General features: G+C 37.4%; 1 protein-coding gene across 4 annotated transcripts in view; it reads left to right on the forward strand.

Annotated features, from left to right (window-relative positions):
* The window catches only part of LOC125301830 (sodium- and chloride-dependent GABA transporter 2-like), a 32,329-nt gene extending 25,124 nt beyond the window's left edge, over positions 1 to 7,205 (forward strand). For 3 of the 4 annotated variants that reach the window (XM_048254608.1, XM_048254609.1, XM_048254610.1), the window contains exons 13-15: positions 1,180 to 1,280; positions 1,441 to 1,611; positions 3,617 to 7,205. In XM_048254608.1, the coding sequence (XP_048110565.1) occupies positions 1,180 to 1,280; positions 1,441 to 1,611; positions 3,617 to 3,772 (428 nt within the window). In that variant the 3' untranslated portion in view covers positions 3,773 to 7,205. Of the gene's footprint in view, positions 1 to 1,179; positions 1,281 to 1,440; positions 1,612 to 3,616 lie in introns of those variants that run through there. The other variant, XR_007194803.1, reaches the window with a different exon arrangement.
* The last annotated feature ends 5,034 nt before the right edge of the window (positions 7,206 to 12,239 follow it).

Here is a 12,239-nt window from a genome sequence, read left to right on the forward strand (position 1 = left end):
ACAGAAAACATTCTCTCATTTAGTTATTTTTTATACTGAGCGTTGCTGACAAACCTCACACACTAAAGTTTTAAAAATGTTAAATGTTACATTAAGAATGTGTAGGACTAAAAGGACACAGGAACTAGGATCAATTGAGAGAAATATATCACTGACAACTTTCAACAGAGCAGATTCTGTATTATCCAGTGCTCTGAGACGCGACTGTAAAAAAAGTATTCTCAGAAAGTGTGAATATTCTCCCAGGACACAACTAATCATTCAGAATTCCATCTGTCTAGAAGTGTGAAAAGGTTAATCATAGAATCCAATTGGCCCAAAGGTATAGATTAAATTACATCAGTAAATTTCATGATGACAGCTATGTCGAATTGTATGGTATGTTTCTACAAGCAAGGATGTAACCATGGTTCAGTGAAACCAGTGTGTGTGTGTGTGTGCATGTGTGTGTGTGTGGGGGGGGGCTGTATTTGAACATCGATAAATGACTGTTGTCAATGTGCCCTCCACATTTATTGGCACCTCTGTTAAAGTTAACTAAAAAAAGGCAATTTTTGGCAACATAACATCAACAGTTTTTCTTACAATGAATCCAACCTTGAAGTAAGAGCTAGTAGGGCTGAATGATTCATCTTGTTTACATTTTCATTGCAATATGAAAAGTCACAATTAATACTTCGCAAAAGATGGCCTAGAATGCGATGACTAATAAAAATGATTTTCTGTACTCATGCCATGCATTCACATTCAGTATGCAAACATTTAACCATTTGGCCTTTCAGAGGGATCTCTACAATTCCACTGTATGGGTTACAAATTAATTTGGGCTTTAGATCATGCTCTCAGTCAAGAATTGTATGTGTAAAATTGTATTTGAACTCATGGATTTGTGAACGCGAGCATCTTTTCACCTTTTCATTTTTTGACTGCTGAATTCCTTTAGTCTTCCTCTGAAGGGTCACATAAAAAGAGAAAAAATATTTCTTAGCCTCCAAATGAGAACATATAGAATAAAGTTCTAGGATAAAATAACTTTGATTGTTGTAAAATGGATTATTTAGCTTTTTCACTGGAGGGCTTTGGCCATTTATGTCAATTTGTCAGTTCTGCCACATTACCAAAAATGGGCTTTCAAAAGCAATTTTGTCAATGAATTGTTGTTTTAATTTTCTGTGCCAGGTGCTGATAGTTTTTATGACAACATAGAAGATATGATCGGCTACCGTCCATGGCCTCTCATGAAGTACTGTTGGCTATACATCACCCCAACTGTTTGCATGGTCAGTACAGTATTACCTTATGTTATTTGTAATTTTCACACCTCTAGCCAAGAATAAAACTGTCATGTTTAATATTTTAAGAAGTCTTGTCAGCCAATCAATATAAATCATGTTTTGCAGATCTGCAACTTATCCTCAACTAACTCTGCCTTCTTCCCAGGGTACCTTTATTTTCAATATAGTGAAGTATCAGCCCCTGAAGTTCAACAAGACCTATGTGTACCCTGACTGGGCATACATAATGGGGTGGTTCTTAGGCCTGTTCTGCGTGTTTCTGGTGCCTCTGTGGGTTATCTATAAACTCTCAAGGTCCAAGATGTCTATGTTGCAGGTAATAAACCATCTGGAGTTGATAATGTATTCTGATGATAATGAAGTGTTTTCCATACATTGACTTATTTGTGGCGGGCCTCCATTATAACCAACATTGACCTCCAGGCACTTGTTATTAGATAATAGATTTGTTCTAAAACAGATACTTCTGGTCCTTGATTTAAATTGGCTGAATCACACTCAACGCCACTGTAAAACCGAACACAAACATTCTCACATTTCATTTCCCAAGGGCTCTCATTTCTCTGATTTTGTTAGAATTCATACATTACAAACTGGAGCATTTTTTAAATTCTCGAGAATTTAGCTAGTTTCTCTTTGTCTGCACTTCTTTTTTATACCATTAGGGTGCTCCTCCTAGTGGGTTTGCATCTGCCCAAGGACCTTCCCATGGGCTACTCTCATAGCCTGTTTCCATTTATTACATGCCCTTCAATAATTTTTGTGATACGATCTAGGAAAACCCTTCACATGGTGCACTCAAAAATCCTTGATTTTTGCTCAATTTCAACCCTCTCTGGTGAAATTTCACCAACTTAAGATTCTGATACCATCCTGGCAACATTCTGGACACTGCCCCCATAAGTTGGTAAAATTGCACCATGTGAAAGCGTTTTCCCAGATCGCATTATATTTCGGCATTGCCTGCACCTGCTTTCTTGCGTAATCATGTTTTTTGCTGACTCACCATTAAACTTTGCTTCAACTCTTTCTGTCCTTCATGACCCGCTATGCCATGGTTTTCTCACCATGACACCATGATTTTCAAGCTTGGCTTTGAATGTATTGTTTTTTTTGAAAGGCTAAGACTAACATAAAGTGACAAAGTCCATACTATTTTAGTGTAATGTGCCATACAGTTTACACTATACAAAATAGTTACATAGAAACCTGATTCATTGTTTAAAATTACTTCTCTGATGGCTGTTATTCATTTGACTCATTTTTCCAACACAAGTGATATATTTCTTGTTGTGATATGATATGACATGATACAGTTCTCATTTATGCACGCAACCGCCCCACCCACCTCAATGTGCACCTAGATGATATTAACCCAAAGCCTCCCTACACCGACACCTGCCCCTGATACAACCCTACAACTCCTTCTCACTCCCCACCCCACCCAATACAATCTAAGTCTGTGAGAAACACTACTATTACACGGCTCTTCAGAGTGCTGCAGAAAGTTCCATTCACATGAGTGGGCCTTCCCAACGTTCTGAGATCTGTTAAAACTATTTTTTATACATTTGGGTTAGGGATAGCCTTAAAGTCGATGGTGGCAGCGCTGCCTTAAAGTCGACGGTGGGGGCTCAAAAGACCATCAAGCGACTAGATCTAGATGATAGATAGATAGATACTTTATTGATCCCCAAGGGGAAATCAAGTATCAAGTATCAAGACAATGATAAGCATAGCCTATTGTCATGGTTATAGGTAGTATATTTAACTGAGTGATGAAATTTGGCTTATTTGAAAAAAAGTACACATTTTTTAAATACTCTAAATACAATCCCTCAAAGTATTTTGCTACAAACTACATTTGATTTTTTCTAATCCTGCAAAATACAAATGACAAAATACGCTAAAGTAATTAAATACATATTACAAATACATCTACTGTAATTAAAATACTGCCCATGTCTGGCAAAAGGGATAGTCAAGATGGACAAAAAGGTTGTGGTTATGCTAGATTAAGCATGTTCAGCTGTGCTAGGAGAGGAGGTTCTCTCGTAAGAATCAGGTCTTCACAAGGTTTTTTTAAAAAAAAATAGAGAGTGATGCCCCCACTCTGGTTGAAACTGGTGGCACGTTTCACCACTAAAACCTGTGTGTGATGTGCACAAACGTTACAGTTTCAAATTAGAGCCCATTGAGTTGGGTTTATTGAGTTTAGATTGAGTTTTGCTGAACAGTCTCAAGGGCTCCATTAGCCTTTTTTGGCTGATTTGTATTTCTGCTTGATCTAAATGTAAACAATGAATACTTCTTCTTTCCAGACACTAAAACATCTATGCCGTCCTGCCAACATTCAGAATCAGAACCTCAATCTGAAGCAGACAGCTGAGCGATGCCCATTGAACCCTGTTGCATCACATTCTCCTCCTTCTAATGAGTTCAAGAGAAATGGAGTGGAACTGGAGATGCAAGTTTAACAGACATCATTATTACAGCTGTATTGCTTCACATTTGAAAAAACAAAGTTGTTACTCCCATCGTATCTGTTAATCTAGTAATCATCTAATTTGTTGTGTGTATGGAGCATAAGGGAGAGCAAGAGAGATGGACAAGAGAGAGTCAAGTTGAGTTCCCTGCTGCCCCTAAAATGAAAGCAATAAATGGTTACATATAAAACAAAATCATAAAAAAGATCAAACTAAAATTTTAACTAATGATGACATTTCTATTTTTACTTAATGTGGAAATGAATTGCCTGGCACAGTCACTTACAGTATACCTCAATTTTGTGCTTCAATATTTGTTGCTGTATTTTACTTATTCTGTTTTCTGGAGAGAACATTTTTAAATGATGACAACAAACTACTTTGTTCCCCTCCCTTTCCAAGCGTGTGGGGCAACCCTTTTTTAGAGCCAGAGTTTTGATTTGTTCTTACCAACGGTATGGCGCTTCAACATGGCAAAAGCCATGTACAGTAAGTGGACTCGCTCCAGACGTACAGTGCCCTCCACAATAATTGGTGCCCCTGGAAAATATTTGTAAAAGGGTTATTATAAATCTAATTTTTTTGTGAATCAGCATAATTTCACACAGTTTACAAATGTACAAAATCCAATAATTGATTCATGTAACTTTATCTAGAGAAAAATATAAGACCTCAAAAAATGCCTGAATCTACATTTAGGGGAATCTCTAAAACATTCAAAACAACTGGAACAGGGACAAACACACCTGGATGAGAACCCATGTTGCTTTCACCACCATGCACAATGGAGATGGTAGAAAGGTTTAAAAAACCTCCAAGGATCAGTATTAGAGAGCGTCGGCAAAAAGTAGCATCTTGGAGTCACCAAGTCTACAAAAAATCCCACCAGATGCCACTTCAAAAGCCCTTTCTTTCATTTAAAACAACACCAAAGAGTTTTTGTATCTTAAAATAATGGTTTTAGTGGTTCATCAACTCATAACAGGCTTCGCGACCCCTCTTGGCTATAACCGCACTATGCAAGTTTGCCAGATAGAGTAGCGGATCTGTAGTTCGATGGAATGAGACATAAGAAACTACAAATTTGACTTGCTTCTGATGTCGCAATACATACTTTCAGAAAATCATGAAACATACTCTACCTTGTCTGTGGACATTGTTATTTCCAATAGCCAGGAGTTTGCTAAGGGGATTTTGACTAAGCTGTGTTTACTGGCCAATTGAAATAAAAATGTAGCTTTTTGGCAAGAAACACTCACTTTGGATTTAGTTTTAAAAGGATGAATACTTGTATAGTACAATCGTCTACTGTTAAGTGGTAGAGGGTCTCTTATAACGTGTGTGATATGTATGTGATATAAAAATATGTGCAGATCAAAATGATTTACTGAACACCAAATCAAGATTCTGTTATGGTGATCTCAGTCCCCTGATCTGAAGTCCATAGAAAAACAGCGGGTTGAGCTGAGTTGAAGGCATTATGAGATGTTATAAGGGAAGATTAACTGCTGTTTATTGACAAAGGGAGGTTGCACAAAGTATTATATACAGGGGCGACCTTCTGTCAAGGTAAACCTTTTCTTTTCAGTGTGAGACTAAGTTAAATCACCGAGATTAGATTTTTGTATAACCCTCTTTCGTCTTTACAAGGAGGTAATTGTGGAGGGCACTGTAATATGAAAGGCTCATTCTAGCTAACGAGTACACAATAATTTGTACTTTCAGATGATCGTACACTAATGGAAGCATAATTATGAATACTACATTAATTTCTTCTAATAGATCCCCATACGTCTGCCACATTGTACTTTGAAATTACAATTGATAAGACAGAAAAAGAATTTAACAATATCTGTTGAAGATTTAGGTCTACGAGCTGACTTTACTTTACTTGACTCAAAACTGCCCATGAAAAAAAACACCTTTGCTGCTCTAATTTCCATCTCTTTCAGTTCTGCCTTCGCCAGGCAGTGCCCCAATCCTTCCCACCCATATTTAAGTTGAAGTATTTGGTAGACGCTTTTATCCGAAGCAACATAATAAATCATATAGAAAATGGACTGTAAAATATGATGTTATTACTATTGCACATTTATACAGAAACTGATAAAGATCAATGGTAGCTTTTTGTAGTGTACTGTATGTTCACAGTGGAAATTAAGAAGTGTAGCAGATGCAGATGTTTCGATAGAATTCTGTCTGGTTGCAAAGTGATGTGATGATTTCAGGCATCTCATCTCAGACATTCTGATCCACTTTACCATGCTTAAAACAGCTTTGACAGGTCTGCAAAACTGAAATATTTGAATGACGTTGAGTTATGTTACAGCTAAAGAAAGGTTGACACTTTGCTCCCACCTGCCTAGCATAAGACTTATTGCCATACCATATAATACACAGTAAAAACGTTGGTCACACTTAACTTGGATAGTCCACCCAAAGACTATCTACAGATGCATAGATTATCATCAAACAATCTGGTGACACTCTGTCAACTGCAATTTATGATTAAAGTCAAGGTTAGGTTGGATTTGGTTGTGGTGATATTCAGTAATTGTTAAGCAAAACTTTTACATACTGAAAGAGATGGTCTGTTAAGTCTGGGCAGACTGCAAAGTGAAGCGTTACCGAAAACTCTACTGTATCTGCCACATGTCAAAGTGATCGCCTTTGTGTTGGCTCTCAGCACACAAAAGACCAAAACCTAAATGTGCCGAAGTAATTTCCAGCCTTTCAAGATCACTAACCCATATGTGGAAGATGAACAATGCAATGCTAGTAAAACTATAGCAGTCAGATAAAGATATCGCACTAAGATGCCTGATGTTTTGACAGGAAAAAAATACTACAATATGTATTACCAAACAAAAACGTTTGAAACAATAGATGTTATTATTTGTTTAGATAATAGATAGATAGCCTACCTCACTTCCAGAAATCACAGTAAGATTAATTTTATCAACAAGATCATTTTGTGGGTGTGAATTTATGGGGATATTGTTTTTCAAGGAAACAGTGAATTGCAACAATAATTTATTCATCCTTTTAAGGACGCTTAGGATGCATTATTTTGTGATTCATTTCTATATATAATCATCAGTGATGTAACTATTTTCAATTTTGAATAGTGTTTTAATAAATTTCATGACACAATGTTAATGCTCAGATTTGATTAGCAGTATACCATCTATGGGTGCCATGGTACCAGCTCAGGTGTGTTAGCCAGCAGCTGTACACTGTTATGTGTCTGGTTGAATAACAATCACCATTAGACACCTTACGCTTCACACACCTTTCTCATCATCATATTTTCCAATAATCAACCTATTTCCTTTGTTTCTTGGTGTCGCATTCGTGACATTAGTTTGTAATGGCAGCTTATAAGGACATGATGCACTGTAAAAATAAAGAGTGATTGAACAAACTTTTGCCCAACCATTTTTCGTCATGTAGTCGTTTTGATCAGTTGTGGGGAAAAAAAGAATATACCCTTTTCCTAAGCTCCAAACAGTTACGGAGAGCTGTCTATAGGTAATTAGTAATTAATAAGTAATTTAAGTTAGAGTATGAACTACAAAAGTCTGTTTGTTTGCAATGTCTCAGTGCAAATTCTTGCAAGTTGAAATCTGTCATATATTTAGGTAAAAACTTGTTATTTACCAAAGAAAGAGTCTGTGAAGAAGGCATACTCCATACTTAGTACAGAATTCAATTCAAGGTCTTTTTAACTCCTTGAAAATAGTTAAACTCGACATTTTAAATTGTTGAAAATTGAAATATGGTGACTCCTTACAAGGATCTAATAATCTCTGCAAAGTCAGTGGCAACCTGCCAATTACAGTATACTGAATGTCCGTGGGAACAAGCCACATTGAGACTGAATTGAGTGTGCCTAATTACAGCACAGTGAAGTTTACATGACAGTTATACTGTAGTTCATCAGCAGTATTTATTTGTGGAGTAACCAGTGGAAGCAAGCAACAAGAAGGGGCAAACAGCCTAAATCCTTTTTTAACCTTCAGGACATCAATCAATGTGATAATAAGGTGAGCGCAAATGATCTAATGACAAGTAGACAGCATAATTGATTTAGGTATCGTGGCAGGCCTGCTGCTGCTTATGACCTTTTATCTTAATGTATTAAAAAAATTATTTTTACACTAACATTGGATATTAAAACCTTTCCAGACTGTCATTTTTTAACCTTCATGTGGAATCAAGTTTGTGTAGAATCCTAAACACATGGTCATATATATTTGTTATGGCTGATCACACCAGCAGTCTTACTTCATTGTCCTCCAGCTGTCAACAAGATGTGTTAGATGTCCTCAGCTGTGTGTGCTCAGAACACCTCCAATGGTCATACAAAGTCCTGGCTCTGTAAATGGACATCTAAATGGCTAGAGCCAATCCATACATTATTCCAAACAATTAACAACATGTTACTGCAGGAGCAAGCATGAAAGGAATGTGATTTGATTGGTTGTTGAGCAAAATAATATTCTTTTGCCATTATCACAGATATAGCCTATTGTAATGTAAATATTTCAGATGTTTTCATTAACTTTCATGTAGCCTAAGTAGGAGCTAGTTTCTGCACATATTGTGCAGGCCCAAGAATTGTTTGCAATGGTGGAAATCCATGGGAATCCAAACAAAGCAAGGCTCCCATACAGCTTGAGAGTTGTCTAGGTAACACCTAAAAGCTAGCTTGTTTAAAACTAGTGTGGGGAAACTGAAAAACATTGAAGTCATTTACCCGAAAATGTTGCCTTGGCAAGGCAAAAAGCATTTTCTGAGTCACATCCCATCCCAGCCATGGACTGTTTACTCTCCTCCCCTCCACCAGGCACTAGGCTACAGGAACCTCTATACCTGCATCAGTATAGGCTCAGGAAGAGTGTCTTCCCTGAGGCTATGACCCTGCTGAACTTCAGCATTCTAAGCATACTAAGCATTAATTTAGCACTCTATGCTCTGCCTGAGTACTATACTTCTCCTCCCTGTAGGTCAGGGGTCTCAAACTACCGGCCCGCGTCCGGTCCAATTCCGGCCCGCAACCTAATGTCAAAATAATAATGTAATTCGGCCCTTGAGGGTATTTTTAATTGCGACAAACAATGGCACTGATTAAAATAGACGATAGATACTCTCCTCTAGTTGCTAGACATCCAGAGCTTTGATTTAAGCCCAAATTCGCTGCACAAAGTTTTCAGGAAATACTTGTATTACACACGAGAAACACGAAGACGTGCATTTGTTTGTAATGACGCGGAAACGATGCAGGCCATAGATTTGCACAAATTGAAGCAGAAATATAGGCCTACACCAAATGTTGAAAAAAAGTTCACGTGTGTCCACTAAGCATACCATGCTTATTACCCTCTGCCCAACATAGCTGGAGGTGGCAGTGCTAATCGTGATGATAGTGTCTGTAATGGACGTGGTACAGACAGCAGTGGTAGTAAAAATAGGGCTCTGAAGAACTACAAAGTCACCTGCGTTAGGAACTGATTTGACCAGGCTACTTTATTGTAGGCCTGTAATAACGGTTTGTGGTTACAGTAATAGTTTACTATTGTTGGTTTGCATCTTAGGCCTACTGTTTTCCTGTTAATTTGTTATGTGGGTAATATGACAAAAAAGAAAGTAAACCTGCTCAAATATGTTCAACATTCAGTATTTACTGAAAGGTGCATAATTTGAAGTGCTTATATACCATCCAGTGGCAGATTAGATGGGTAATTTACCCCCTCCATAAACTTTTGATTATACTCAAAGACTTTTACATTTACAGTAGAACTTTATCTCTGACCATTTTCAAGCCATAGCCTTTTGAAATTTTGATATAAAAATCCAATGGTGTTGTTTTCTTAACCCTGGCGCCTAAAGGATTAAATAAGTTATGAGAGGAAAATATTTTTGTTTGGTGTGAAACACACACATACCTGTTTTTATGCTTTTTTGTTTTTATAATTTGTATTAATATTTATTTTATCATTATTTTATTTATAAGCTAAGTGTCTAAAAAAAGATAAAAGGACTTGCACTTTCTGTTTGCAGTTTTGAGTTTTGTATTTTTTTTGGGGGGGGGACATTGCATTTTCAGAAATAGCCGTTCTGTTTTGTATTATTCTGACGTGGCCCTCCAATCAGATGACTTTGGCAGAACTGGCCCCCAGCTCAATTGAGTTTGAGACCCCTGCTGTAGGTGGTCTCATTGTTGTTGCTGATGAGACCAATCAATCAATATTGTGTCATCTGCAAACTTGACAATGGTGTAAGAGCCATGTGTGCAGTCGTAAGTGAAGAGGGAGTACAGGAGAGGGCTCAGCACACTGCCCTGTGGTATGCCGGTGTTCAGGGTGAGGGTTGAGGAGGTGTAGTTATCTAACCTAACAGACTGCAGTCTGTTGGTTAGGATGTCCAGAAACCAATTACAGAGGGAGGTATTGATGCCCAGTTCGCTAAGTTTGTGATCAGTTTGGAGGGGATGATGGTGTTGAATGCTGATCTAAAGTCAATGAACAACATTCTCACATAGGTTCTGCTATTGTCAAAGTGGGACAGGGCGGAGTGAAGTGTCATTCAGATCGCAGGAATCCTCCGTACTCCTGTTCTGGTGGTAGGCGAATTGGAAAGGGTCCAGTGAGGGTGGTAAGCAGGTCTTGAGGTGAGCCAGGACCAGCCTCTCGAAGCATTTCATGATGATGGGGGTGAGTGCAACTGGACGGAAGTCATTAAGGCTCCTTGCAGTGGAGAGTTTTGGCGATAATGTGCTGTAGTTTACATTTACTGCATATTGTAGCTTACATACACTCAACTGTATAACCAACTGTATACATGTTAAAACACATACATCTAACTGCACTTTCTTCTATACAAAATTCTGTTCACTAGCATTCATGTCTGGTTGAATGTACTCTTACCTAATCTAATTTTTCTTTACCAAACATGCAGTGTCATTATTTATCCAACAGATGGCCACACAGAACAGAATTGTTACAAAAATCTGAAACCATACTGATATTTTAAAATGTATCATTGTTCTGGCAGACAATGATGAGTTCATTCAGTTCACTAGGTTAAGAAAAGAATATCAATCACCAAGACAATTAAAAAACAGGCAAGCCTCACCCTGTTGTATAATAAAACCACCAATCACATCAAACCAATAACCCCAAAGACATTATTACATTCTGCAGGTATAGCCTACATACTTCTTTCAGCAGCGGATATCATATGATATAACATACTGTAGATGTAAATATGTTTTGTATCTGATTTTGTATCTGAATCCAGTTGCTACTGGATTTGGGTTTATCAGATACAAAACAATGGCAATAGGTCCTTATCCATTCATACCAGTAGTCATCTCAGAGAGACTATGCATAATGCAGGATGTGGGACTGTGAAACAGAAACTAAAGGGATTTTACAATGTAAAGTCAATCAGTATAAACCAGGTCAGTGCATAATATATAAAGGGAAGACTGCGGCAGATTTTAATTGTTTTGCTTTTTTGTATTTTTTTTTTGTCATTTTAACATATTATGTATGCAACATGTTTCATCTCTACATTTACTTCACTGAATTCATGCAGACAAGCCTTACCTTTCATGTAATTTTCTTTTAAATGCAGCGTGTTGTAATATGTAGGTGAGAACCATTATCACGTGTTGTAACAGTGTTAACAGTGTAACACCATTAACAATGTGTTGTAACAGTGTGTTGTAATGTGTGGATAAGAACAATCAAGATGCCAATTATCCTGGCCAGGGGAGTGGTCTGTAATGGGGTTTTTTGTAAGTACTCGAGCAAACAGACAACAAATACTTTCAAAGTGGCAGTAGGGTAGTTGTATGAAAACCAAGGGTGTCACATTTGGTAGTTTCCTAGTAACGTGTTGGCTGTCTGTAGCTTGTTGGCCTGTCCCCATTCACTGACTACTTGAAATATTTGATTAGATAAATTGTTGCCCAATATCAATGGGAACATGCCAGAACCATAATACTGAGGAACATTGCCCAGTAACATTGATAAAAAAAGTTGCTCCATATATCATCAGCTTTAGATTTGTGTGGTCCCCAGTTTATACCAACTTTAAACCAACAAATTTACCTCAGAAACTAGCTTCAGTTTTTAACTATGATATGCCATAGGAATGCTGCATTTCTATAGACAGTATGTTATAAACATTGTTTATCTTGGACATAATGTGCTCTCTGTTCCATTCTCAGTACTTGGCCAGTTCTGTTTTGAGCGCAACTGTAGCACCTAGACAAAACATGTATTTGAAGAGTTTGGTTCACTCTTAAAACAAATGTGTTATCCCTATCTGGACACAGAGATATGTTAAAAAACAACGCAAGTTGTTTTATTTTCAACACATTTTGTGTAATAAATAAAAAATGAAACTACACAAACTTGTGTTGTCCCTATCTGGACACAGAGATGTG

This window comes from Alosa alosa, chromosome 10 (assembly GCF_017589495.1).
Source record: "Alosa alosa isolate M-15738 ecotype Scorff River chromosome 10, AALO_Geno_1.1, whole genome shotgun sequence".
NCBI lineage: Eukaryota > Metazoa > Chordata > Actinopteri > Clupeiformes > Clupeidae > Alosa > Alosa alosa.